We start from the raw sequence: 23,618 nt of genomic DNA on the forward strand, positions 1-23,618 counted from the left end.
GGGCTCCCTGACCTTCGTTGGTGGCCCCCAGCCATGCTCCCAGTCACTCTCTGCTGGATGCAGACGTGCGTGAACAAGAGGCAGAGCCACAGAGGAGACCGGGAGGTACCCACGGGGGCTGCCACAGCAGGGCTGTGTCACCTGGACAGGAAGGGCTCCTCACTCCAGGGGAGGGGTCTGAGCCCAGCAGACTTCAAGTGGCGTTCTGTGGTTCAGCCCCTTGGCTGCCCGCGGGAGAGGGAGAGGGCCAGTGGCCTTGGGAGGGCGATCCTCAAAGGGGTCCAAGACAGGAGAAAGATGTGGCTCTGAACACATGCACACAGAAAGGAGATAACAGTGGGCTGTAAAAAAATCATTTAAAAAAATAAAACCCCCACCGTAGGCCCCATCTTCCAGAATCTGTTGTAACAGATTCACCCAAGCTGGTTAACGGTATTTGCGGTTTGCAAGATGGTACATGTCCTGGGAAAATGACAGACAAGTTATTATCACCTCTCCACTGTCCTCCTGCCTAAACCTGCCCATGCCGGGCACCCAGCTGCCGGGAGCGGGTGCGAGGAAATTAACAGCCCCGCGCCTGCCCGCCCCCCACCTGCCCTCTCACCTGCCGCCCCCACACCAGCCCTGCCAGGCCCAGGGCTCCCAGCCAGGCCGGGTCCATCTTGGAGTGGGGTGGGGGAGGAGAGGAAAAGAGGAGGGGTGTTGGGAGGGACAGGCGCATCAGTGTTTGGGCAAACCATTTCCTTCAAGCCAGTCAAGCACACGCATCCGAGCAGGCAAGTCCAGGCGGCTCCGTGTCAACAGTTGAAGATAAATAAGATTTTATCAGCTCAGAATCTGTTGAAACACATCCATCTAGCGGTTCTAAGGAAGGAGAGGCAGCAGGGGCAGGGGAGGCAGAGAGGAAGCCTCTCCACGACCTCCCATGGCAGGGCCTCCACCCAGGGCCTCTGCAACACACTGTCCTCAGACTCCACCCTGAGCACAAAGCAGGGGTACTCCACTCCAGGGGTCCTTCCCTCCCCTAGCCACGCGTCTCCACCTGATGCTTCCAGGCGAGGGCAAGCCAGGGGCATCCCTCCTGAAGCTACCCAGGAGGGCCGCGGTGGGCAACTCTGGGTCTAGCCTGTGGTGTGGGGCTGGCAGCTGTGTGTTGGGGTGGCGGGTGGGGGCAGGCCGGCAAGGGGCCACGACCTAGGGCAGTGTCCTGGAGCCTCGACCTCCCCGTGAGCTGGATGGGGTCGGAACCTGTCCATCAGATGCCACGGGGCACTCCAGAGAGAGCCCCGCTCGGGCGCCGCCGCGGGTACCAGGGACAGCTCCCGGCGCCCGAGCTCCTCCCCGGGGCGGGGCGTACCGCGCGCTGGGTCCGGCCCCGCTGCCCTGGCCACGTGTCCCTCGGTTTCCTGTGACCCCCTGGGGCTCCACCGGGTCTGTGGGGGCTGCACCGCCTTGTGCTAGCCGATCCGGGACGCCCCTCCGACGGCTTCCAAAGCGGCCCGCGGGCCCACCCGACCTGGGCTTGCAGGGGCTCCAGGACTCAGATACCTCTGCGCAGGCAGAGGCGCGCGGCTGGGGCTGCGGACCGCGCTCTCGAGGACCCCGCCGGTGGGACTGTGGCCGGACCCCAGGGGAAGGGCCGCGGGTCGGAAAGGGCTTTGTGAGGCCAGCGTGCTGTTCAGACTGACGGCTGTCAGGAGCCGCGGGGCCGCTCGCGCCCCTGCCCGCAGCTCTGCTGCTTCGAGAGCCGGGCCATCCGTGTCGGAACACGGCCCGAGCCCGGGCGCCCCCCCACCTCCGGGCGTGTCGGGGCCGCCCAGGAATGCGGCCGCAGGGCCCTGTCACACCTCGCCCGGCCTCGCTCCCAGCCTATCTTGGCCCACGGCCTTGGCGGGCCTAGTGACTCCATCTCAAGTCATGGGTTGGGAGGATGGAGACTCGGGTGGTCAGTCCTGGAGAGGTACTGCAGGGGAGCCCAGGCCTGGGGCCCCTGGGCGGGATCCATTTGGCCCCAGCCCCTCCCACCCGCCACCTCCATCCCAGGAAGCTGTGCAGGCTTACAGGAGTGTAGCCAGTAACCCTCCAGCCCCTACTGCAAACAATGGTGGCAGTGTTAGGCCCGCGGACGGCTGCCGTGCCACCCAGGGTGTTCCTAGGTGGCAGAGAAGTCTGTCCAGGATTCAAGGCAACCAGGCTGCCAATGCCAGAGCCAGCACCTGGGCTTAAGTGGTCAGACTTTGGGGCTGTTCTCCTTCTGCGGTGACTGGTCACTTTGACCTGTGCCCCACCTCCCAGGAGGCCCGTGTCCCACCCCCAGCCAGCAGCCCCGTTTCCTAGGGGAGCCCAGGCCTGGCACACAGCAGGACCAGATGCGTGTGGAATGGATGGCTCTCCAGACCCGGGCTGGGCGCTAGGCCACTAGCCATGCTCAGAGCCTGTGCCCTTCTCTGGGGCCTCCTCCACCAGGAAGCCCTCCATCGGCCTCTCGGAGCCTCTCTGCGGTACTCGCTGAGTGTCCCCTGCACGAGGCCAACGGTGCCATCGTCTGCATCGGGACTGTTCTGAAGCCTCACCCGGGAGCAGGTGGAGGACTGGGGAGGGTCCCTGCTGGGCTGGGGTCCTATATGCTCTGAGAACATTGTGTCTCGACACATCCCTCTCCCAGGAAGGGGCCACAGGGAGAATCGAGTCGGTGTGCATTTATTGAGTGCTAGCTGCACATCTCCTTCTGCTCCCCATTGCTGGTGAGGGCCAGGGGCTACCTCCCTCCTCCTCCCAAGGCCCGCACACTGGGGCATGCGCTGTGCACACAGCAGGCATCCCACTTGTGCTTGGCAGTGGGCAGCTCACCCTGCAGGCCGCCTTGGGCCTCAGAGAAGCCCGGTAGCCTCTCCTCCACCTGTCAATGTGTGTCCCTCTTACCTGACCAGGGCACTGGCACCGCAAGGATCCTGCCCCTCCTCTGTCTCCAACCAGCACAGATGGAGATCATGTAGCAGGGTCCCAGCTTGAGGCGGGACCTTTGTCCAAGGAACCAGAGTCCTGCACAGGCCTCTCGGAGCCTGGATGGGACCTGTCTGAATCACTCTGGGTCCAAGTCTCAGAGGATCAAGCTTGGGCAGGGCCCACGTGTCCTGGGGCAGGGTGGCCAGCTTTCCCTTTAAAGGGATGCTTTGGGAGTGAATGGGGAGCATGTTTAATGGTGGGGACCTCTCATGTCAGTGACCTCTCCTGGGAAGCAAGACTGACCCCAGGGCAACAGGAGGCTGCTCTCCCCAGCACGGCCAGGGCCTGCCCCTGAGTGCCAGCTGGTGCCGAGCGGGGCTGAAATCCACTTGCCTTGCCAGGGGACTTTCTGCCTTGCTACACCTGGCCTTGCCACACCTGCAGGGCCACGGGTGGCAAGCTGTTCCTGCACTTAAAGCAGGACTGAGGGCGTGCAGCCTCTGCCTGTGGTGCCTTGCTGAGGAGGGTTGCAAGCAACCTCGGTCTTACCCTACTCTCCCTCCCTCCCTTTTCCTGTGTTGGGCTTGCCTGGCGACGGGTACATGCAGGGCCTGCCAGCCCACTGTCAGGGGACCTTATGTCTGCAAGAGTCTGAGGCCCCGCTTCCTCAGCAAAGGAAAGGCCCTGGATATGTGGGTTCCACCTACTCCTTCCTGGTCCCGCCAGCAAATACCTGCCTTACCTCGGTTTCCCCAGCTGTACCACAGTGGAGTGTGATGAGGTGTTTTGGGGGCACTCGTGGCTGGTGTAACTCTGGTTCCAAGTCACTTGGGCTGGTTAGGGTGCAGAGGGTTTGGGATGGGGGAAGAAATGGGCCTCTGAACCCAAGTCTGGTGCCACTCCTGCTGTCCTGGGGGTTAGAGGGTCTGTGGAGTCTCAAGTGGTTCCAGGATCCGAAAGTGGGGGTCAGTCAGCCTGGAAATCAGTGGATACCCTTGGGGGCCTTAGTAGGGCTGGCCTGCCAGGTGGGTAACTTGGGATAGGGCATAGATGCTGCGGCCTCCATGGGTGGCACAGCATCCGGCTCAGCCCTGGAGGGACATCTCATCTCCTCAGGTTCTAGGTTGGGAAGACTGGCACTCTGTGGTCTCTTAGAGGAGCCCTGTAGTGGCACAGACCAAGCTCTGCCTGACTGACAACTCCAACCAGAGAGGGTGCCAGAGTCCCTGGGCAGCGCGGCCTCCAGTGTTCCAGGACTTCTCCATCCGAGCTCCAGTGCCTCGGGCACACAGCCCCTGCTGATAGTTTGTTTTCTCCATGCAAATGCCATAAACACTGCCCTCTGGGCTTCGAACAAAGACTTAGCACCGCAGACCCCTCTTCCAACCTCTGCCGTCAGGAGCCTAGGGTTGATACTGGGAAAGCCAGGCGCGTGCGAGGCTCAGGCATGAAGACCCCGCCCCGTCCCTCCCCCCCACAGCTCCTCCTTGCTTCTCTGGTCGTCACCGTCTGCCTTCAGTGCCATCCAGGTGTAAGTCACCCGGTGGTCCCCAGGGAACATATGCGGCCAGGAGCAGCCCCAGCAGCTTGCAGGGTCCCCGAAGGACGGGGAGAGGAAGGACCCTCTCAAACCCCTGGAGCAACTTGAAGCAAGGGCTGCTCAGATCTATTTCAGCTCTTCTTTTATAGTAGTAAGTAAAGCAGGATTAAACAAGATACAAGTTATAGAGAAATCACCCCAAGATCTGTCATTAACCACACTCTCCAGCGGGTGTCCAACACAGAGCAGGCACATTAAGGCCACCTTTCTATATTCACTTAAAATTACTCACGTGAGCAAATCACAGTGAAAGGTGTTTTCCTCTTTTCATCCTCTTTACTGGCCTTTGTTTGCCCTCTGGTGTCACACCTGTTGTTAGTATAATGACTCTATTTTGTTTTAAGCTAATTTTACTGAACTGCTAAGCAAAACATGAACTTAATCTTTAGCTCATAATATTACATTTTTTATTTACCCTTAAAGGTCTACTCTGTTACCTAAACAAGCTCAGTTAAAAGTAAGTTAGGTTTTTTACTGCCAAACAATCAGTGTGAGTCTTAATTTTTATTCTAATATTCTTTATGTCACTGATTTATCCTCTACCTATTGTAATACACATGTGAGACCTAAGTCAGCGTAAACTACTCATAACCAGTTAACATGCAGTGAGGGCATGTGATCTTCAGATAATATTTTTCTAGTTGTTTGCATATGCTGTTTCTTTGTTCTTAGGTCCTACATTTCCAGGGTGGCCCTTGAAGTCCAAGCCTTTGAAAGAAGGACAAATATTGGACATTTGTCCAGTTACCATTAATATTCATTATTCATTCACCATTTTCATTGGACACTCCTGTATAGGGAAGAGGTGGCTCTATGGGAGGTGGGTCCTTATCCTTGTTTGCTTGTTTCCCTCTAGGTGGATATCAAAAACGTCCCCCAGTCTTGTAAGCTAAGTAGGGTGGTCCTTGCACTGTGGGGACAACAAGTCTCCTGTTCTGTTTGTCAGGCTATTTTACTGGTAAAGCATTAACTGGGGCAGGTGTGGTCAGCCTAGGAGCAAGCGACTCCTGTAGCTGTGGTTTCTGAAGCCCTCCTCACCCTTGGTACCTCAGACTTATCATGTGTGATGTTGGTGCATTTTTTAAAGCATTCCTCACCCTCCCCCAAGCTCCGCAGACTCACTGAGGCTGAATTCTTATCACGCTATCAGGGAATATGATTTGCAGTTGTATAGTTAAAAGTGTGATAATTACAAGAAGACACACAACTCCTAGGAGAGCTGACAGCAGCCGTTTCCTGGAATGGGGGCCTTGCCAAGCCCTCCCCATGCTCGGACCTTGTCAAGTAGCATGGCGGAACAGCCCCTGCCAAGATGCCCATCTCCATGCTTTGCAGGAAGGACTGGGGAATCCAGCCAAGGGGGATGCACATGGGTGGCCCTCCTCACCAGAGTGGGGGGACAGCACTCCAGGGAGGGGACACAGCCTGAGCAAGGCATGGAGCTGGGTTCCCGGCCTCAACCTGTCCCCCTCCCCCTGCAGTACTCCCCGCTGTTGAAGAAGCTCTACTGCCAAATTGCCAAGACGTGCCCCATCCAGATCAAGGTGTCCACGCCACCGCCCCCAGGCACTGCCGTGCGGGCCATGCCGGTCTACAAGAAGGCAGAGCACGTGACCGACATCGTGAAGCGCTGCCCCAACCACGAGCTTGGCAGGGATTTTAACGAGGGTGAGTCCCACCGGCGTCCAGACCCCTGCAGCACCATGGCCAGCGGCCTGGATGCGGAGAGAGGCAGGGACCAGGGAGTGGGGGCTGGAGGTGTGGAGGCAGCCGCCCCCCCCGCCATTTCCCCAGCTCTGACTGGGGCTGCAGGCCCAAGGCCCGGGGCAGGAGCAGGTGGTCTGGGATGGGTCTGAGGAGCCCCGTGGGGTACCCTCCAGCGTGCTGGCTAGGCTTGCTGAGGAGCAGAGCTTCTGAGCCAGGCACAGGCCTGAGTCCTGCCCAGGAGGCCAGGCCAGAAGGCACCTGGCACAGGAGTGGCAGACCAGCATGGGCCTTCTCTGAAGTGGTGTGCCCTCCGGCAGGACAGTCTGCCCCGGCCAGCCACCTCATCCGCGTGGAGGGCAACAACCTCTCGCAGTATGTGGACGACCCTGTCACCGGCAGGCAGAGTGTTGTGGTGCCCTACGAGCCCCCGCAGGTAGGCCAGGGGCCAGGTGGGGTCCCCTGGGGTGGAGGCCCTGGCTGGCTTCAGGGCTAAGGGGCTCCCCACTGAGTCCAGTTGTGTCACAAGGCCCTTCCCTGCCTGGCACCTGGCAGTGCTTCCTGACCACCTACTGTGCACACCGATGCTGCAGGCCAGGTCTGATGGGAGGTCTCAGGGCACGAGTCCCCAGCTCTATCGGCTATGAGCCCTGGGCCCCGCCCTCCCGGATCTCCTCCTCCTGCCCCTTGGTCCCAGCGTTGTCTGGGCCTGGGCTGGAGTGCAGTGGGAGTTCCCAGGCAACTTCGGCTGTGTCGGCCCAGAGAGAACCAAACCCGCAAGCACTGGTGGGGTGCCGAGTTCTAGGCTGGGGCTGGAAGTGGCCCTAAGGCCCGATGGCGGGACCAGGGCCAGGTGGCGTAGGAGGAGAGGCTGAGGTAGGGGCCTGACCTTTAACCTGAAAGAAGCAAGAGGTCCTGGGGGTGGGGACACCATTCTGGGTCTGAAGTGGGGCTCAGTTGCTGGGAAAGGGTGGGTGGAGGAAGCGGAGGAATGGGGGACCTGGAGAGGTGATGGTGGATGGACGTCCGGACAGAGGCTTCCCAGGGAGGGCAGGTGACTGCCAGGCCCCACGCCCGGACCTGGGTCTGAGGCCAGCCCTCCAGCTGCCCCCTCCCGCTGTGGTCCTCAGTGAGAGAGGCCCCCAGGGTGTGACCAGGCTGCTGCTTTCCCTCCTCCCTCCGCGGCCCACTTCCACCTGCCCGGGGCCTACTAGGAAGTGGGCCTCTCTCGCCCCCTGGTGGCTGCCATGTGAGCAGTTCTGAGGAAGGCTGAGTTCTTCCCAAAACCAGGGCTGGTTTTGTGTCCCCACCCAAGGAGTTCATGGAAACTGCCCAGTGTGTGGGCCTAGGGTGCCCACTTGTCAAACCCTGGGTGCATGTCTTGGGTCTGCCCCAAACTCCTCAAGAAATAGAGGCACTCTGCGGGTGTCCTCCCAGATGGCCCTGTTCCCCTCACCCTTAACAGTACCTCACACCTCTGCAATGAGTCCACAGCATGCAAGACACATGTGTACCACAAAGGCCTGTGCACACAGCCACTCCCACACCCTCAGGGCTTGACCTCAGCCCGTGCCCAGAGAGATGGCCAGGCAAAGGGAACACAGACCCTGTGCTTCCTGGGAACAGAGACCAGGCCTGAGCCCTCTCCGAACACTGAGCCAGCACAGCACTTGGCGCTCAGTGTTCTGGACGGATGAATGGATGCATGGATGGGTAGATGGGTGGGTGGGTAGGTGGGTAGGTGGGTGGGTGGGTGGGTGGGTGGGTGGGTGGGTAGGTAGGTAGGTGGGTGGGTGGGTGGGTGGATGGATGGATGGACGGACGGATAGACGGATGGTTGGGTGGATGAATGGGTAGACAGGCAGGTGGATGGACAGATGTGTGGGTGGATGGACGGATGGGTGGATAGAGGGTGACGCGTGCCCTCCCCTGCCTCCCTGTGAACAGGTGGGGACGGAGTTCACCACCATCCTGTACAACTTCATGTGCAACAGCAGCTGTGTGGGGGGCATGAACCGGCGGCCCATCCTCATCATCATCACCCTGGAGACCCGGGAGTGAGTCTGCCAGTGATGTGGTGGAGGTGGAGCCGGGCTCAGCGGCACTGCGGGGGCTGGCACGGAGCCGGATGGCAAGGCTGGCCGGGCAGTGCCGAGGCCCGGAAGTGAGCTGGGAGGAGGGGTCTGCAGGTCAGGCTGCTGGGAGGGAAGGACCTCCCCTGGCCTCAGGGCAGGAGCCGGGCCTTGGGAGGGAGGCAGGGGCAGCCCAGAGCGGCTTTGCACGTCGACGTGTGGTTCCTTCCAGTGGGAACGCGCTGGCACCCTGCCTGGGCTCTCGGCCCAGAAGGACAGGGCTGCAGGGTCCGCAGGGGTGGGAGAGCAGGGCTGGGGCTGGGTTCCTGAAGCGCATGGCTCCGCTGTGCCCTTCTGACAGTGGACAGGTGCTGGGCCGCCGGTCCTTTGAGGGACGCATCTGTGCCTGTCCTGGCCGCGACCGCAAAGCTGATGAGGACCACTACCGTGAGCAGCAGGCCCTGAACGAGAGCGCCACGAAGAGCGTGGCCGCCGGCAAGCGGGGTGAGTGGGGCCCCGGCTCTGGTGGGCAGCCACGCTGCTCCACTCGAGCTTGGGGACCTGCCAGCACATCCAAGAGACAGGCCAGGCCCTGAGTGGTCCTGGGCCTGGAGGCCTCCCTGGCCCTGAGCCCCTGGCCAGGGCATCTCAGCGGTCCAGGGCCCACCTGGCACCCTAGGCTCGCCTCTGTCTGGTGTGGCCTCTGCCCAGGATCACCCTCTTCATGTGCTTTGTCCATGGGAAGGTCAGCCTGATGGGAGTGGGGTGTCCCAACGCCTGGGCCTCCGCCCTTTGCCCTCCACTGTGGCCTGGCTCACCTGGCCCTCCCTGCCTCCCTGTAGCATTCAAGCAGAGTCCCCCTGCCATCCCCACCCTGGGCAACAGCGTGAAGAAGAGGCGGCACGGGGATGAGGACCTGTACTACATGCATGTGAGTGGCACTGGCCACAGGGCAGCAGAGGGTGAGACCTGCCTGGCCCTGTGCCCAGGGAGCCCAGGAGGGGGTGTCCGAGAGGCCACCAGGGGCGGCCCCCACACCTTAGACGCGGCTCCCTAGAACACAGGGCCACAGAGGATGGGAGGCTCCCGGGGAGCCAGCCCACGGCACGGTGAGCAAGGAGGGCCGCCAGGTCAGTCGCTGAGCCGGGAAGGTCCTGGTGTGCCATCCCACCAGTGGGAATTCTGCAGGAATCCCATGATCCTAAACTCTGGCAGGTGGCGTGTGGCTCATGCGTCTAGGCCAGCCAGCTTGGGGTCACTCAGCTGATGAATGGAGCCACCTCGTGCCTCGATGGCGTCCCTCTTCCACGATGGCGCGCTGAGTGTTCGTTGAAACCCCCGCTGTCCCCTGAGCAGGAAGGAGTGGCCACGGGCAGGGGCCTGGCCTGCCCATCAGGTCACAGTCACTGGTCGGAGCTGCTGCAGGGGAGAGGAAAGGCCAGGGGGCCCTGAGGAAGGAGGCCGCCGCTCCGGCCACCGGGGCCAGGCGGTCCTGGCTGGCACGGCGATGCGGCAGAGGCCTGCCTCTCTTTCAGGTGCGCGGCCGGGAGAACTTCGAGATCCTGATGAGGGTGAAGGAGAGCCTGGAGCTGATGGAGCTGGTGCCGCAGCCCCTGGTGGACTCGTACCGGCAGCAGCAGCAGCAGCTCCTGCAGCGGCCGTGAGTGGGCTCCCGCCTGGCCGGGGAAGCGGCTCTGGCCGCTGGGGACAGGCAGCAGGGCCCGGGCAGCTCAGGGCTCAGCTCGGGCCATCCCATGGCCTCCCTGGGATCCTGCGTTGCCTTCTTCACGGTGCCTCTCCCTCCGAGGGGTCTTGTGTGCTGAGTGGCAAGCAAGGAGGGGCAGTTGTGGGGACACCGGTGGCAACCCCAGCCGCTTCCTGCTGCAGAGCGGGGAGCAGGCTGGGCTGGGCCCGCATGCAGCGGGGGACAGGAGCGGGTGAGGAGGGAGCCGCTCTCGAGGCCTGGGTCAGGGTCCCTCTGCCTTTGCACAGAGGCGCTGGTGGCTGTGCCTGGGGGCAAAGCTGCCCCAGCCCCCTCCAAATGTAGTGTGTTGCTTTCGAAGCAGGAGCCCCCTGCAGCCTCCATCCTACGGGCCTGTCCTCTCCCCCATGAACAAGGTGCACGGTGGAGTCAGCAAGCTGCCCTCGGTCAACCAGCTGGTGGGCCAGCCGCCCCCGCACAGCTCAGCGGCCGGGTCCAATCTGGGGCCCATGGGTGAGTCCCTCAGGCAGTGGAGGCCCAGGGGCGTTGGGGAGACCCAAGGCTGGGTCTGGCCTGAGTCATCCCAGCCAAGCTCACACGGGTGGGAGAACCAGCGGGGCAGTGTCCACTTGCCATAGCAGGCCCCGGCGTGGGCAGAGACAAGTTGGTCTCCAGCCCTTCACCACCTCCCGGCAGTCGAAGGAGCTGGGACTGTTCTAGCCCCACAGAGCCTCGGTTTCTACGAGGGAAGTGGCATTAGAAGTACCCGCCTCACTTGTTTTGAGGGCTGAATGCTGACAGGGAGACCAGCACTGCAGGGAGCTCAGCAGGGAGGAGGTTGGACCTGTCCCCGAGGTCCTCATGTGGGCACGGCCAGCATGTGTCCAAAGCTGCGGGCACCCCCAAGGGGTGTCGCCCCTGAGACGCTCACAGGCCAGCTGCCATCCCTCTGCCCTCTCAGGAACCAAGCACCTGTACACAGCCACCTCGGTCCCTACCTCCTGGGGACAGGAGCCAGGCTCAGTCCTTGCTTAGGCCTCTGTGGCCATGGTCACTGAGCGTCACACTGCCTCCCTGGGCATGCCTGCTCCGGGACACTGAGCCCCACCTGCCCTCCCACCCAGGCCCTGGGGTGCTCAGCAGCCACGGCCACACCATGCCGGCCAACGGGGAGATGAATGGGGGCCACAGCTCCCAGTCCATGGTCTCGGGATCGCACTGCACCCCGCCACCACCCTACCACGCCGACCCCAGCCTTGTCAGGTGGGTAGTGTCTGCCAGACCCGGGCTTGTGCCGTCACCTGGTTGGCAGGGAGTGGTCTCTGCAAGCTGCCTGCCCCTCCCAAGTTAACCCACAGATGAACCGCTGATGGCCCTTAGAAGGAAGAGTCCCGGGAGGCAGGGCTCCTCGCTCATGCCCCGGGGTTGGGCACGTCCATGTCCCAGGGAGTCACGGCTTTGTCTGGGGCCATGGGCACCTGTAGGCTGAGCCGTGTAGGAGGCCCGTTCCCACCCTGGCCAGGCCTCCCCCGTGAGGTGCGAGCACACAGCCGTGTCCCCTGAAGCTCACGCTGCCCTGCGTCTGCCTCTGGCCCTGCAGCTTCCTAACAGGATTGGGGTGCCCGAACTGCATCGAGTATTTCACCTCCCAGGGGCTACAGAACATGTACCACCTACAGAACCTAACGATCGAGGTAAGGCCCGCCGCCCTCCCCCAGAGGACTGCCTCCCAGGCCTGGGGACTCGAGGCCCTTCCAGTGGGGGTGGGGCAGAGCGCGGTCGCTGAAGTCAGGCCAGCTGCCATGAGCAGCTGAGGCTGAGCTGACCTGCACCCGGGCCTCTGGGAGCTGGTCCGCATCCTCCGGTGCCCAGAAGTCAGGCTGCCTTTGATTTTAGGGGCTGGGCTGTTTCCAAGGCCTGAAGTAGCAATGCAGGAGCCAGCGGGGGTTGGTCTAGTTCAGGACCAGGCACACTAAGGCTCAGAGAAGGCAAGCGTCAGGCCCAAAGCCAGCAGCGCGTCCTGCATATGGCAACCAAATGTTGTGGGTTCAGAGTCAGGGCCTGGAGGACCCCAGGCGGCCATCCATCCCTGGTTTCAGTAAGGACACTGGTGGACCGGAGCCAGACTTGTCTGTGGTGGCTTAGGATTGCCCTGACAGCCTGGCCACAGCCGTCCACGGGGCTTCCGCTCTACCTCAGGACCCTATGCCATCCCTGCTCCTCAACCAGCTGGCTCAGCCAGGGCGGAGGCCGGCTTTTGTCCCTGGCCCAGGGCCCCAGGCCAGAGACACAGGTTTGCCAGAGGGAGCTGGGGCCACAGCTGACAACTCACTGAGGGTGGTATGGTCGTGTCCACCCCCCATGCTATCCCCACGCCCTCCTGGCCAGCTCAGAGGGCCCATGTCACCTGGGCCTCACCAGCACTGTGAGCCTGGCATGGTGTGCAGGGTGGCGGAAGCGCAGGACTGAGCTGGGATCAGCGGCCAGCTAACAGCACCCGGGGTGGCCCGAGGCTGGGAGGCAGGTCATCTTCCCAGGCCCCATGTCTGCCCCGACCATGGTCAGGGCCCTGCTGGCCATGACCCCAGGAGAGCCTCCACACACTGTCCATACATGGCACTTCTTGGCCGTCCCGCCAAGACGTGGTCTGGCTGGTCCCAGATGGTGGGGCCCTAGGGCAGGTGCTACTTGGTGGGTGGGGTGTCCCTGGGGAGGAGGACAGTGGGCCACCAGCCGGTCATGTGGTCCTGCAGCTGTTTCCCCTGCCCCTGGTGGCCCCTGGTGGGCGCCACTCTTGCAGGACCTGGGGGCCCTGAAGATCCCCGACCAGTACCGCATGACCATCTGGAGGGGCCTGCAGGACTTGAAGCAGGGCCATGACTGTGGCCAGCAGCTGCTGCGCTCCAGCAGCAACGCTGCCACCATTGCCATTGGCGGCTCCGGGGAGCTGCAGCGGCAACGGGTCATGGAGGCCGTGCACTTCCGCGTGCGCCACACCATCACCATCCCCAACCGCGGTGGCCCGGGCGTGGCCGGCCCTGACGAGTGGGCGGACTTCGGCTTCGACCTGCCCGACTGCAGGTCCCGCAAGCAGCCCATCAAGGAGGAGTTCACGGAGGGCGAGGGCCACTGAGGCTGGCCTCCCGAGGGCCGCTGAGAACAGCCTCTTTTGAGCACCTGTGGCAGTCACGCTCTGCCTCAGTGGCAGGACCTTCGGCCTGTGTCCAGAGAGAAGGCAAGGGCCTCCCACCATGCGCCACTTCCAGGGGGACATCACTGGCCTTCTCTGGCCGCAGGAGATGCCCACTGCAGCCTGAATCGCCTGTGGAGACTCTGGACGCGCCGACCCACGTGCTTGCCAGGCTGGGCGTGGGCCAGGTGCCAAGGCAGGGGCTGCCCTGGCAGGTGGAAGGACACCAGCGTCTCTTCTCCATGCCCCATGGTCCTTGGGGACTCTGTGCTCCCCTGACCGAGCAAGAACTTCTCTGCTGATGTTCTGCCAAGAAGTATTTTCTGATGTCTCTTGGTTCTGGGTAGAGTGAGCAGCGGGCGACGGCTGCTCGCTTGTTGGCAGGTTGAGGTGGAACTGTGGCACCTGAGGTGGCGTCCTCCTCTGCAGGACCCGAGGATCGCCCCAGCACACTCTGCAGTGACTGTGTCTTTCCTGCCCAAAGTGGAGCTGGCTGGATAGGGAGGGGGGCGTGGCTCCTCCTCGGAGGCCAGGAAGCTTCTGGTTCTGCCTCCAGTAGGTGCCCCTGCAAGCACGCTGGCCACAGTCGCCTCTCAGTGACGGAGAGGGACGGCCTGTCGGACTCCGGACTACCAGCCAGTCACGTGGTCCTGCAGCTGCTTGCCCTGCTCGGACGACAGGAGGTTGTCAATGTTTGATAAAATGACACTCTTTTTTACGCGGTGGGTCAGCTTCGTGTTTGTGTTTGTTTATTTGAGTTTTGTCCTTGGCATTCCCTCTGAGCTCAACCTGGCACATCCTGGCTTTCCCACATGTTGCCAACAAGCCAGGCTAAGAAAGCCCGGGGAGGAACCAAGGTGGGCTGTCACTTGTCCCAGGATGGACAGCTGTGGAGGGGGCAAACTGAGTCGGCAGGTAGGAACGTCCTTCTCCGTCCTCTGTGGTTACTTCTGTGGGTATCACAGGTCCACCCTCTGGGCTGAGGCCAGTTCTCTGCTGGTGGCAGTTTCCTGTCCTCAGGGGATGGCACTGAGGCAGGGGCCGGGGGGCCAGGCCTTGATGCAGCCTCTACAGATGCAGCCGACGTCTGCAGGGCCCACCTGTTGGGGCCCTTCCACCTGCAAGGACCCTCCTGAGCCTCTGTAGCCAGAGCTCCCACAGTCAGGGCAGGGGCGGAGCTGGCAGCAGCCTGCCGTGTGTGACAAAGCCAGCCTTCTGCTCCACCTGCAGCACAGCATGGCCTTGGGGCCAGTGACTGGCCCTCTGCCAGCAGGCCTGGCTCTCCTCTAATGTCATTTAGCAGAGACGGTGAAGCCCCCAGGTCAGAGGAAGGTCAGACACTGCCCTGTCAGGACCAGCTCCAGGCCAGGACTTGGTCCTAGAAGGGTGCAGAATAGAGGCCACCTGTCTACTGCCCCCAGCACAAGTGTGTGCCGACAGGCAGGGCTGCCACACACCACCAGACACTTCCCGGAACCTTCAAGGACAGATGCCTGGGTGTTCATAGGGTGGGAGCAGCCAGAAGCCATCAGAGCTGACCACCAGGGCCTCCAGCAAGCTCCATCCGACTGTGGGGCAGGTGTCAACTGCGCCAGGTGCCGCTGGGGTCTGGGGGCTCCCTGGAAGTGCTCACTTCCCCAGCCCCAGCATGGCGCAGGCTTCCTGGTGCCGGGTGTGACCTGGCTGAGTCTGGCTCACCTGCAGGTGTGACTTTGCTTGTCATCGCACAGATGAGGATACTGAGGCCATGCAGGCTTGTCCCCTGCCTCAGGTCAGATACTGCTCTGCCCTGTAGCAGCTCAGGAGCCATGCAGGTCGCTCCTGACTCCTGGGTGCTTAGCCCATCTCAGCAACGCCGAAGTGCCAGAGACCCACGTGGGTGCGCCTCCCAGGCACCGTCCCTGTTCAGCCCCGTTCCAGGAGGGGCTGTGCTCCTGGGCTGGTGGCTCAGGGCCTGGAGGGGCCCACGAGGTGGCTGTCGCTGGAACTCTGTCACATCCACAGAAGGATGGGCGTTTGCAGAACCTGCCGGAGGAGCCTGTCTGTTGATCTGCCGTCCCCTGGCGCTCAATGGAGGAAGGCTTGGGAGAGGGGAGACCACAGGGTGAACTGTCCGAAGCTCTACCACGCCGGGAGGGGTGCTCATGGCCAGGAACCGGCTTCCTCGTGAGGCTGAACGCCTTGGTCAGTAGAACTCGAGAATCAGGAGGAAACACACCCTCGAGGCCTAAGGTTCTCCCAGCAGCATCGTGCGGCAGCCTGGGAGGCACAGCGGGTGTCTCTGGAAGCCTCTGCCGGGCAAGGGGTGGAGGGGCGGGAAGGCCTCTCATGGCGCAGCTCCAGCCTGGGCCGTGTGGTCTCAGGAAACATGGCACATCTTCCGTTGTTGGGGGCTATGCCATGCGGACTACGCCAAGATGGCGCCTGGCAGCCAGCCAGAAGTTGTTTGATCACACCGGCGGTTTGTTTGATCACACCGGCGTGAGGAAGTCGGTTAGCACAGACACACCCCAGTGCTGTATCATCGGCCGTATTCAAGTGAGTCCACGCACACAGCGCGTGCACAAGTGTTCCCGAGTGCTCCTGCTCGTGCCTGTTTGACCTTTACCGTCAAAGGACAGCTGGCTCCTCGCCTGATCTTGGCATAACTAGCGTTGGCCCTACCCTTCACCTCCTGGAGGGGATATAAGCGGGCTCTCCTCGAGCACCGGGGTTCTGGGTTCCTGAATCATCAATAAACTGCTTCAAATTCAAGAGTCTTGCTGCCAGTTTGTCTCCCGTGCCAAATTGACTCCGCTGGATGGCGTCATTCCATGCCCCCCCCCCATGTAGTCTCTGATGGCCGTGGCACGTCCAGAGGTCAGTGCCAGGCCGGGGCTGCGGAAGCGGTCACCGCGTTCAGTGTGCACCATAGGCGCCAGGGCCACGTGCAGGGATCTGGCACAGAGCAGGGCTGGAGCGAAGGCCAGCGCGTCCTGGAGACCGCATGTCCTCCAGCAGTCTTAGCAGATACTCTCCAGTGTGACCTGTTTTCGGAGATGCAATCTTGGGAAAATGTGCTATTTTTTTAACTGTATTTTGGCGGGAACTTCTGTTTGTAACATAATAAAGCACGTGTTCAGAGGACTGGCTCTCAAGACTCCACCCTCTCCTGGGCTTCGGAGGGATCATCGCCAGGAGCTCACTGTCCCTGTCAGGCAGCAGCAAACCCAGAGAGACCGGGCACAGGCAGGAAGTGTGCGAGCCCCTGCTGGCCAGGCAGCACGGCTGTCTCTCTGGGCTCCCCTGTCTGATGGGCCTGGGGCGGGGGGGTCCCCTGCTCTCACTTCAGGGGAGGTCCTGTGAGCAAGGCAGTGGCCTCCCAGGGGCCTGGACACCTCAGGCCCCAAGTGCAGGCCCCTGACCCCTCATCCCTGCTGGGTCCCCAGCCTCAGGCACATCGCAGATGCCTACCTTGGTGGGGCACGTGCACGCAGAACTAGGGACCAAAGGACAGAGCCCGGGGAGTTCCGGGCAGTCTTTCGGCACCTGGGCTTCACTTGGGTCTCCTGGTTCTGATTTCTCAATCTCAGAATTGTGAATAAGGTATCAGGAACCTGTCACCTCAGCAGAAATGAGGCTGAAGAGATCTGTTCAGCCTCGAGGGAGGCCAAGTCTTTTAGAAACTGGACGGAAGCAGAGTCAGAGGAGACTGGCCCTAGGCGAGGTGGGGAGAGGCCCACAGGGCTCTGCTGGGGTCCCCACGGGGCTCACGGATTCCAGGCTCAGTCCCAGGCGGGCAGACTGCACTGCCCTCTGGGGTGAGGCAGGACACCGGGGGGAAGGGCGTGGCGGAGCTCTGCTCTGCTCAAGGCGCCAGGAAGCAGGGAGAGGGGAGGGCCTCAGGGAAGACCACCCTTCAGGGCAGCCCAGGGGCCCTCCTCCACCTGCCCCAGTTACCAGCCAATCATCCGTCCGAGTGATGGACCGATAAGGCCTCAGGCCTCACAGCCCGCGCGCCTCACCTCTGCAGGCTCCTGCGTTAGCACAGGAGCTCTGGGGACGCCTCGTCCCAAACCACACACGGGGGCGAGAAAGGCCATCAATTTCAAATGCACAGAAACTCCTCAGATGGGTCTGACGTGCAGTTTAAAAAGACAAGCTGGACTCCCAGCAGAGCTGCCCTGGTAAGGCCCTGTTCCTCTAGGAGTGCTTCCACTGTGAGACTGCGAGAAGGAAGAGAAGACCCGTTCCGGAAATGACTCCCGTGCCGCGCAGGTGGGCTCTGGTTCATTCCCACTGACGTCAGAAGGGAGCCCGTTTCCAAGCAGGAATGGCGAGTGATGAACAACTTCAGGTCGAGAATGTTCTGTGTGACCTGGAGCCATGCCACGTCATGTGCACCAAATCCCACACTCTTCAGGGAAACTGCTCACTGCTGTAATTGCCCCAAAAAGGCCGCTTCCCAGGTGCTGGGCCAGCCCTCTGCTCCGCTCAGCCCAGGAGCGCAAGCACAGGTGGCCCCTGGTTCACGCCATCCGGTGCCCGGCCCGCGCTCTTCCGGAGAGCCAAGCTGCAGGTCTCCAGGCCTGCCGAGGAAACCAGCCAGAGAGGCTCAGGCCTGGGCCTGAGGTCATGTGACAGCCCGGTTCCACCAGCAAGGAAACACCATTTCCAAATGCCTCCCTTCTTGTTTCCAGCAACCACATCATGGGAAGGTTCCACGACTCTCTCGGTCACAGGTGGAAGTAGAACAGGCCGGGGTCAGCAGGGCTGGGCTGGCACCAGGGCTGGTCTTGCCCAGAGGCCATCACTGCAGGGGACCCCAGGACTGCTGGTGTGGCCTCCCCAGAGGAACTGCTCTCTGGAGACTTAGGAGGCTCCTTCCTTAGCAGAGGCTCCTACGCACAGGTCCAGGGTGAACCAAGCACCTGGGAGCCAGACGTTGCTCCTCTTGGGGGACGTGAGGCAGTTCCAGACTTCTGGGGTCAGCCCTGGGGGGGCTTTAGTAAGGGGACCTGGCCCCAGGGAGGTCCGCCCACACCCTCTGACACCCCCACCTCCCGCCCCGGGATTCCTGCTCTGCCTTCTGGCACCCAGTCTGTTCCCAGGACCAACATCCAGAGGAAGGTGTCTCACTCAGAGTGCGCAACGCTTGCCAGACCCAGGAGTGTGGAAGAGGCCACCTGTTGTACACCTGGGAACTCCATGAGGCGTCTGAGGAGGACACCTGTTGTACCTGGGAACTCCAGAACATTCCCACAGGGGTCAGCCAACATGGCAGTCACAAGTCCAAGAGGGCACCTGTCAGATGCTCTCCAGATGAGCAGGCCGTGAGTCAGCAGGTGGCACCTGGGTCGGCTTCCTGCCTGGGGGTGCTGGTGGTCAACCCAACTCACTGGAGAGGGGCACCTGGCTGGGAAGCTGGCAGACACCCCTGAGTCCCTTCTGAGAACCCCCAGGGTTCCCAGAGCACCTGAGGGGCTCTCAACACAGAGCCCAGTGGTGGCTGGCCTGGGAGTGGGAGCAGAGGGATAGGGAGGGGCCTGTCCAGGGGTGCCCGAGGGCCTGTCCAGGGGTGCCCGAGGGCCTCTGATCACCTGGCAGCTGCCTCCGGAACATGTGCCTGCAGACTCTTGCGAATCCAGAGTTGAGCGTGTGGATGGTCAGGAAGGGAGGCTGGCGCCCTAGACCACCTACAACGGGTCCACGGCTGGTCAGCCGAGGGCCTTTGTGGGGAGGGAGGGGCAGGAGGCCGCTGTCTTCCCGGACTGCTTTGACCCCGCGCTTGGGCACACTGCCACAACACAGCTCTGCAGGTGGCCGCAAGGAGCACACCAGGAAAGTCACCTTCACCGACACTCCACGTGCCGAGGCCCAGGAGCACACCCTCCACCCCAACTGCCAAACTGGCTCTCACTAGTCAAGTTTGTTCCTCTGTTTTCTCTGTACTGGGGATTGAACCTGTGGGTGCTTTACCTCTGAGCTACACCCCGGTTCTTTTTATTTTTTATTTTGATATAGGGTCTTGCTAAGTTGCTGAGGCTGCTCCAACTTGCCATCCTCCGTGAAGGATATGGAAGTCACAGCCCGAAATGACACCTCTCCAGGACAGCGTGTGACCCAGGAGGAGGGCGAGAGGGAGAAGTCAAAACATCGATCCTTCCAGTCAATCCTTTGCCTGTGACCAGACAGTCCCTGGGAAGGAGACACATAAATCCCAAACACAGTCCCTGGGAAGAGGACAAGTATTGATCCTTTCCCAAGTAGGTTCTCTCCCAACGACAGTGCAACTGCACATTAGTCCCGTCTCATGGCGACACAATGACCCCTGGAGGACAAGACAAGCCCTGAACATGGAGCTCTGAACCCTCCATCCCTGCCCAGTAAAAACACAGTCCAGATATCTGCAATCTTTTGCCCACGTCCTGCTAAATTCCTCAGGGGCTGAGTCACCTCCCAGTGTGACTTACATAAACCCGTTCCCTCCTGTGACCTGGGCCATTTTCTGCCCTCCGAAGCCTGACTCTGCTGCTGAACAAAAGGCCTGGCTGACCCATGAAGCCTGCTCCCCGGATCGCAGTGCTAGAACCTTTTGGTTGCTCTGGGTCACACTCCTGCCTTGGCCCCTGAGTCCCTGGGATGGATGGCAGGTGTGGTCAGTGTGCCTGGCTAAGGTCCTTTACTAATTAACACAGATACTCATGGGGCTCCTGCTCCACACGAGATCATTCTAGAAACGCTACTGCACCAATGCTGTGCTGGATCATGGTTTCCCCCGACCCATTAGAACTGTACCCCCTTTCCTGAGGCTCTTGGCCCAGGAGGGGCGCCTCCGGGACACCTGATCACAGGAATACCTGCGTCTTTCAAGGAGGCCACATCCAGGAGGGAGGAAACGGTAGATGACCAAGTTCATCTGGGCAAATCATAAACTTGGGACACCCTAATGAAGAGTGTCTGTTTTCTTTAAAAACCTGGAGGCACCACCTAAGTCCCTGCTACTGGAGAGGCCGAGGCAGGAGGATGGCAAGTTCACCCTCAGCCTCAGCAACTGTAGTGGTTTAGGTATGAGGTGTCCCTCAAAAGCTCATGTGTGAGACAAAGTCAGAGGGTTAGAGGGGATGACTGGTTTATGACAGCCTTCCCCTAGTCAGTGCGCTGACCCCCGTGAACGGATGAAACGGCTGGTCACCACAGGCAGGTAGGGTGTGGCTGGAGCAGGAGGGTCCTCCAGGCTGGGCCTCTGTGGGTGGCGGAGGGCGCTCTCTCTACTTCCTGGGTATGAAGCCCTGAGCTGCCATCCTCTGCTACATTCCTCCACCATGATCTTCTGCCTCATCTCAGGCCCGGAGCAGCAGAGCCAGTCAGCTGTAAACCGAGACCACAGAAACCATGGGCCCCACGTAAACGTTTCCTCCTGTAATTATTCTCGTCAGGTCTTTTGGTCACAGCAGCAAAGAAAGCTCACCAAAACAGCTTTTAACCAGAGCTGCCTTGAAATAAAGTGAAAAGAGCTAGGGATGGAGCTGAGGGTGGACAGCTTGCCTAGCGGGCAGGGCCTGGTTCCATCACCAGCACCACAGGAGAGGAAACGAGAGAGTAAAAAACCGCAGCCCAGGACCCCCCAAGCACAGGGACCTGAAGATTCTTAACAAAAGTTCAGGGAAACGAATCCAAAGACAGCATGTTCCGTCAGGCTCAGGCCAGCGCTGGGCAACCATTCGGCAGTTCGGTGCAGAGAACACACTTGACGAAATCCAAAATGATGAGCTTCTCAACCTGACACCAACGTCACACTGCACAGTGGAAGCTGCAGGCCTCCCTGAGAGCCCGGCAAGGTACGGCCTCCCTGCCTCCTCGGTACCATATGACGGGCCCTGGCCAGTGCAACCAGGCAAGAGAAAGAAAAGGAGGAGGGAAGAGAGAAGAGGCCAGAGAGAGACAGACAGGGAGGAAAAAGAGGAAAGAGGAACAAGCACAGTGAAAGAGAGCAGCTGTCTCCACTCATGGCCCACATGACCACTGACGCAGAAAATCGGGATCACGCTGGCAGAACTAGCAACCATGCTCAGCAAGGGCCCAGACACACGGGCACAAACAGCCCCGTTCCACACGGCCATGATGAGCGGCTGCACTGTCACACGTGTGCACAGCCCCTAGGTGCAGAAGCCATAGGGCAGACGGCAGGCAGCAGAGCCGACCTTGGGTAGCACAGGTGGGCAGCACCAGGAGGCTGCCGGCCACAGCTCCAGGCCCCTGAGCCAGCAGGCATGTGCTGTGGGGAGTGACATGTGACTGTCCCACCCACAGCGAAAGGCCAGGGGTCTAGAATGGCCAGCTCAGCTCTGAACGGGTTGGCGGGTCAAGCCCACGTGACCCAGGGGAAATGGCCGGCGAGAGCCTGGAGGAGACTGGTCTAGACCAAAGAGCAGAGGTAACTCGCTGGAGAAAGGAGTCGCCTGGGGAGTACCCAGTGTCCCCCGAAAGGGCACAGAGAGACACGAGTGTGGGGACGTGAGCTTAAGGGGATGATCCAAGGACTGGCCCACCATGCTGACCCCACATACTTTCTTCTCCAGGAAGCAGTTCACCGCAGCCCTGCCAGGCCGAAGCGGGCAGGCTATGTCACATGCCTCAGCAAACGACCTGTTCACTGCGGGAGAAATGCAGGCCCAAGATAATGTCCGTCAGAGGAACTCAAGTCACCCTGCAGGGTGAAATGCTGACCAGATGCTGAAACTCACAGACCAGATGCTGAAACTCCGGGAGATAAGAATAATTCCTCGTAAGCATAAAACCTTTAAGAATGCATGGTCAAGCATCCAACTAGAACTGGTCAGCAGGGGCCAAGGTGGCCTAGATTTGCCATGGCAGTGGGGACTTGAAAGTCTGATGTCATCCTGCTGTCAGACAAAAGTCAAGAGGAGGACCTGAACGGGACTCTCTGGAAGCTTTTCTGGGACCCCCCCCCCAATACAACTGGAGTGCAGGAGAAGCACACTGTCCCTCTCCTCTTGGAGAAGACTCACTCTCTCCCTTGAGAGTGTCCCCTTTCCTTTTTTCTATCCCTTCAATTAACTTGTTACTCTGAGTGACATGTCTGAAATCTTTCTGCCTTGATCGTAAGAACCAGGGTTTGAAGTGGGGGTCTTGGCGCTGCCTCAGTTTCTCTGAAGGTCCCAGCCCTGGGACGCTGTCACGAGCCTGCTGGAGGGCAGTGGTGTGGTTATGCCCCTGGCCTGGGTGGACACACCCCGAGAGTCCTGCTGAGCCTCCGCTCCTGGCCTCCTGGGCCTTGGAGGCTCGGCGTCCGGCTCGGCGTCCTGCTCAGCACTTCCCACTCCCCATGCTCTGGCCAGTCAAGACTGGGGTCTCCATGTCAGCCTTGCACAGCTGTGTGCTCGGCAGCAGGAGCAGAGCGGAGGGACCGACTTGGTGGCTGCCCACATGAGTGCGTTCACAGGATAGGACAGTCCCTGCAACGGGCAGCACTGGCCTGGTGGAAGGACACTGTGGCATGTGCTGCAGTAGAGACGGACCTTGAGGACATGGGGCTATGTGCAAGAAGCCGGACACACAGGACGAGCCCCGAATGACCCCACTCGCATGGGGCACCTATGGGAAGCAGGGTGCCACTGCAGGTGCGGGGCTGGCGTTTCGTGGGGACAGAGTTTCAGTTTGGAAGGTGGATGGCAGTAATGGTGGCCCAGCCACACCCTGAAATGTCCACTTAAAATGTTCAGAACCGCAAATGCTATTCATAAAAAAGTCACTTTACTCACGTGTATGAGCAAGGCGTGACGACGTGAAGAGACGGGAGACGCCAGGCTCTGCACAACTGCTCCACAGCTGTCTCCCAGAGGCCGTGTCCCCTCACCTTGTGTGCTGAGAACCAGACTCCCAATAGGACTCCACCACGTTCGGGGAAGGGTCTCGCCGAGCAACCTGGGGAAGCTGACGGGGCCTCCCGGACCCCTGGATTGGCAGGTGCTTTTGTTTTCATGGAAACCTGCCTCCTGTCAGTGGACAGGGACTGCCCACTGGACCCCCGAGCATGTGGCCACAGGGAGGGCAGAACGCCCGGCCTTGCCTACTCGGAGAGCGTGCACCACTTCAGATGAGGCCTCTGCAGGCGGCGTGGCAAGCTGAGAGCTGGATGCTCCGGGGCCAGGCTGCAGCCCCCCTCTGCACACCATCTCAGGCACAGGAGAATGTGTGACAAGCAGGTGGCCCAGAGCAAATGCCAGAAGCACTGCAGCAAACAGGACTTGCACTCTGGAGCCTCGAGGAGCAAGCCCCCCAGCACAGAGTCAGACTGCCCGGCCCTCGGAGTGGGACGGTCTGTCCTCACTTGAAACCCCTCCTGGGCTGCAGCTGTTGGTCTGGCTGTGGGCGGGAAGGATCCAGAGGCTTCCAGGTGCG

The 23,618-nt window shown here is 61.1% G+C and overlaps 1 protein-coding gene across 6 annotated transcripts in view; it reads left to right on the plus strand.

Annotated features, from left to right (window-relative positions):
• Positions 1 to 14,296, plus strand: part of TP73 (tumor protein p73) — a 52,787-nt gene extending 38,491 nt beyond the window's left edge. For 5 of the 6 annotated variants that reach the window (XM_079101018.1, XM_079101022.1, XM_079101019.1 and 2 more), the window contains 10 exons: positions 6,028 to 6,214; positions 6,571 to 6,686; positions 8,198 to 8,307; positions 8,684 to 8,826; positions 9,165 to 9,253; positions 9,858 to 9,982; positions 10,389 to 10,537; positions 11,149 to 11,287; positions 11,625 to 11,718; positions 12,825 to 14,296. In XM_079101018.1, coding sequence (XP_078957144.1) covers positions 6,028 to 6,214; positions 6,571 to 6,686; positions 8,198 to 8,307; positions 8,684 to 8,826; positions 9,165 to 9,253; positions 9,858 to 9,982; positions 10,389 to 10,537; positions 11,149 to 11,287; positions 11,625 to 11,718; positions 12,825 to 13,157 — 1,485 coding nt within the window. In that variant the 3' untranslated portion in view covers positions 13,158 to 14,296. The remainder of the gene's footprint in view (positions 1 to 6,027; positions 6,215 to 6,570; positions 6,687 to 8,197; positions 8,308 to 8,683; positions 8,827 to 9,164; positions 9,254 to 9,857; positions 9,983 to 10,388; positions 10,538 to 11,148; positions 11,288 to 11,624; positions 11,719 to 12,824) is intronic. The other variant, XM_079101023.1, reaches the window with a different exon arrangement.
• Positions 14,297 to 23,618: the final 9,322 nt, after the last annotated feature.

This window comes from Sciurus vulgaris (genome assembly GCF_902686455.1).
Source record: "Sciurus vulgaris genome assembly, chromosome: 1".
NCBI classification, from domain to species: domain Eukaryota; kingdom Metazoa; phylum Chordata; class Mammalia; order Rodentia; family Sciuridae; genus Sciurus; species Sciurus vulgaris.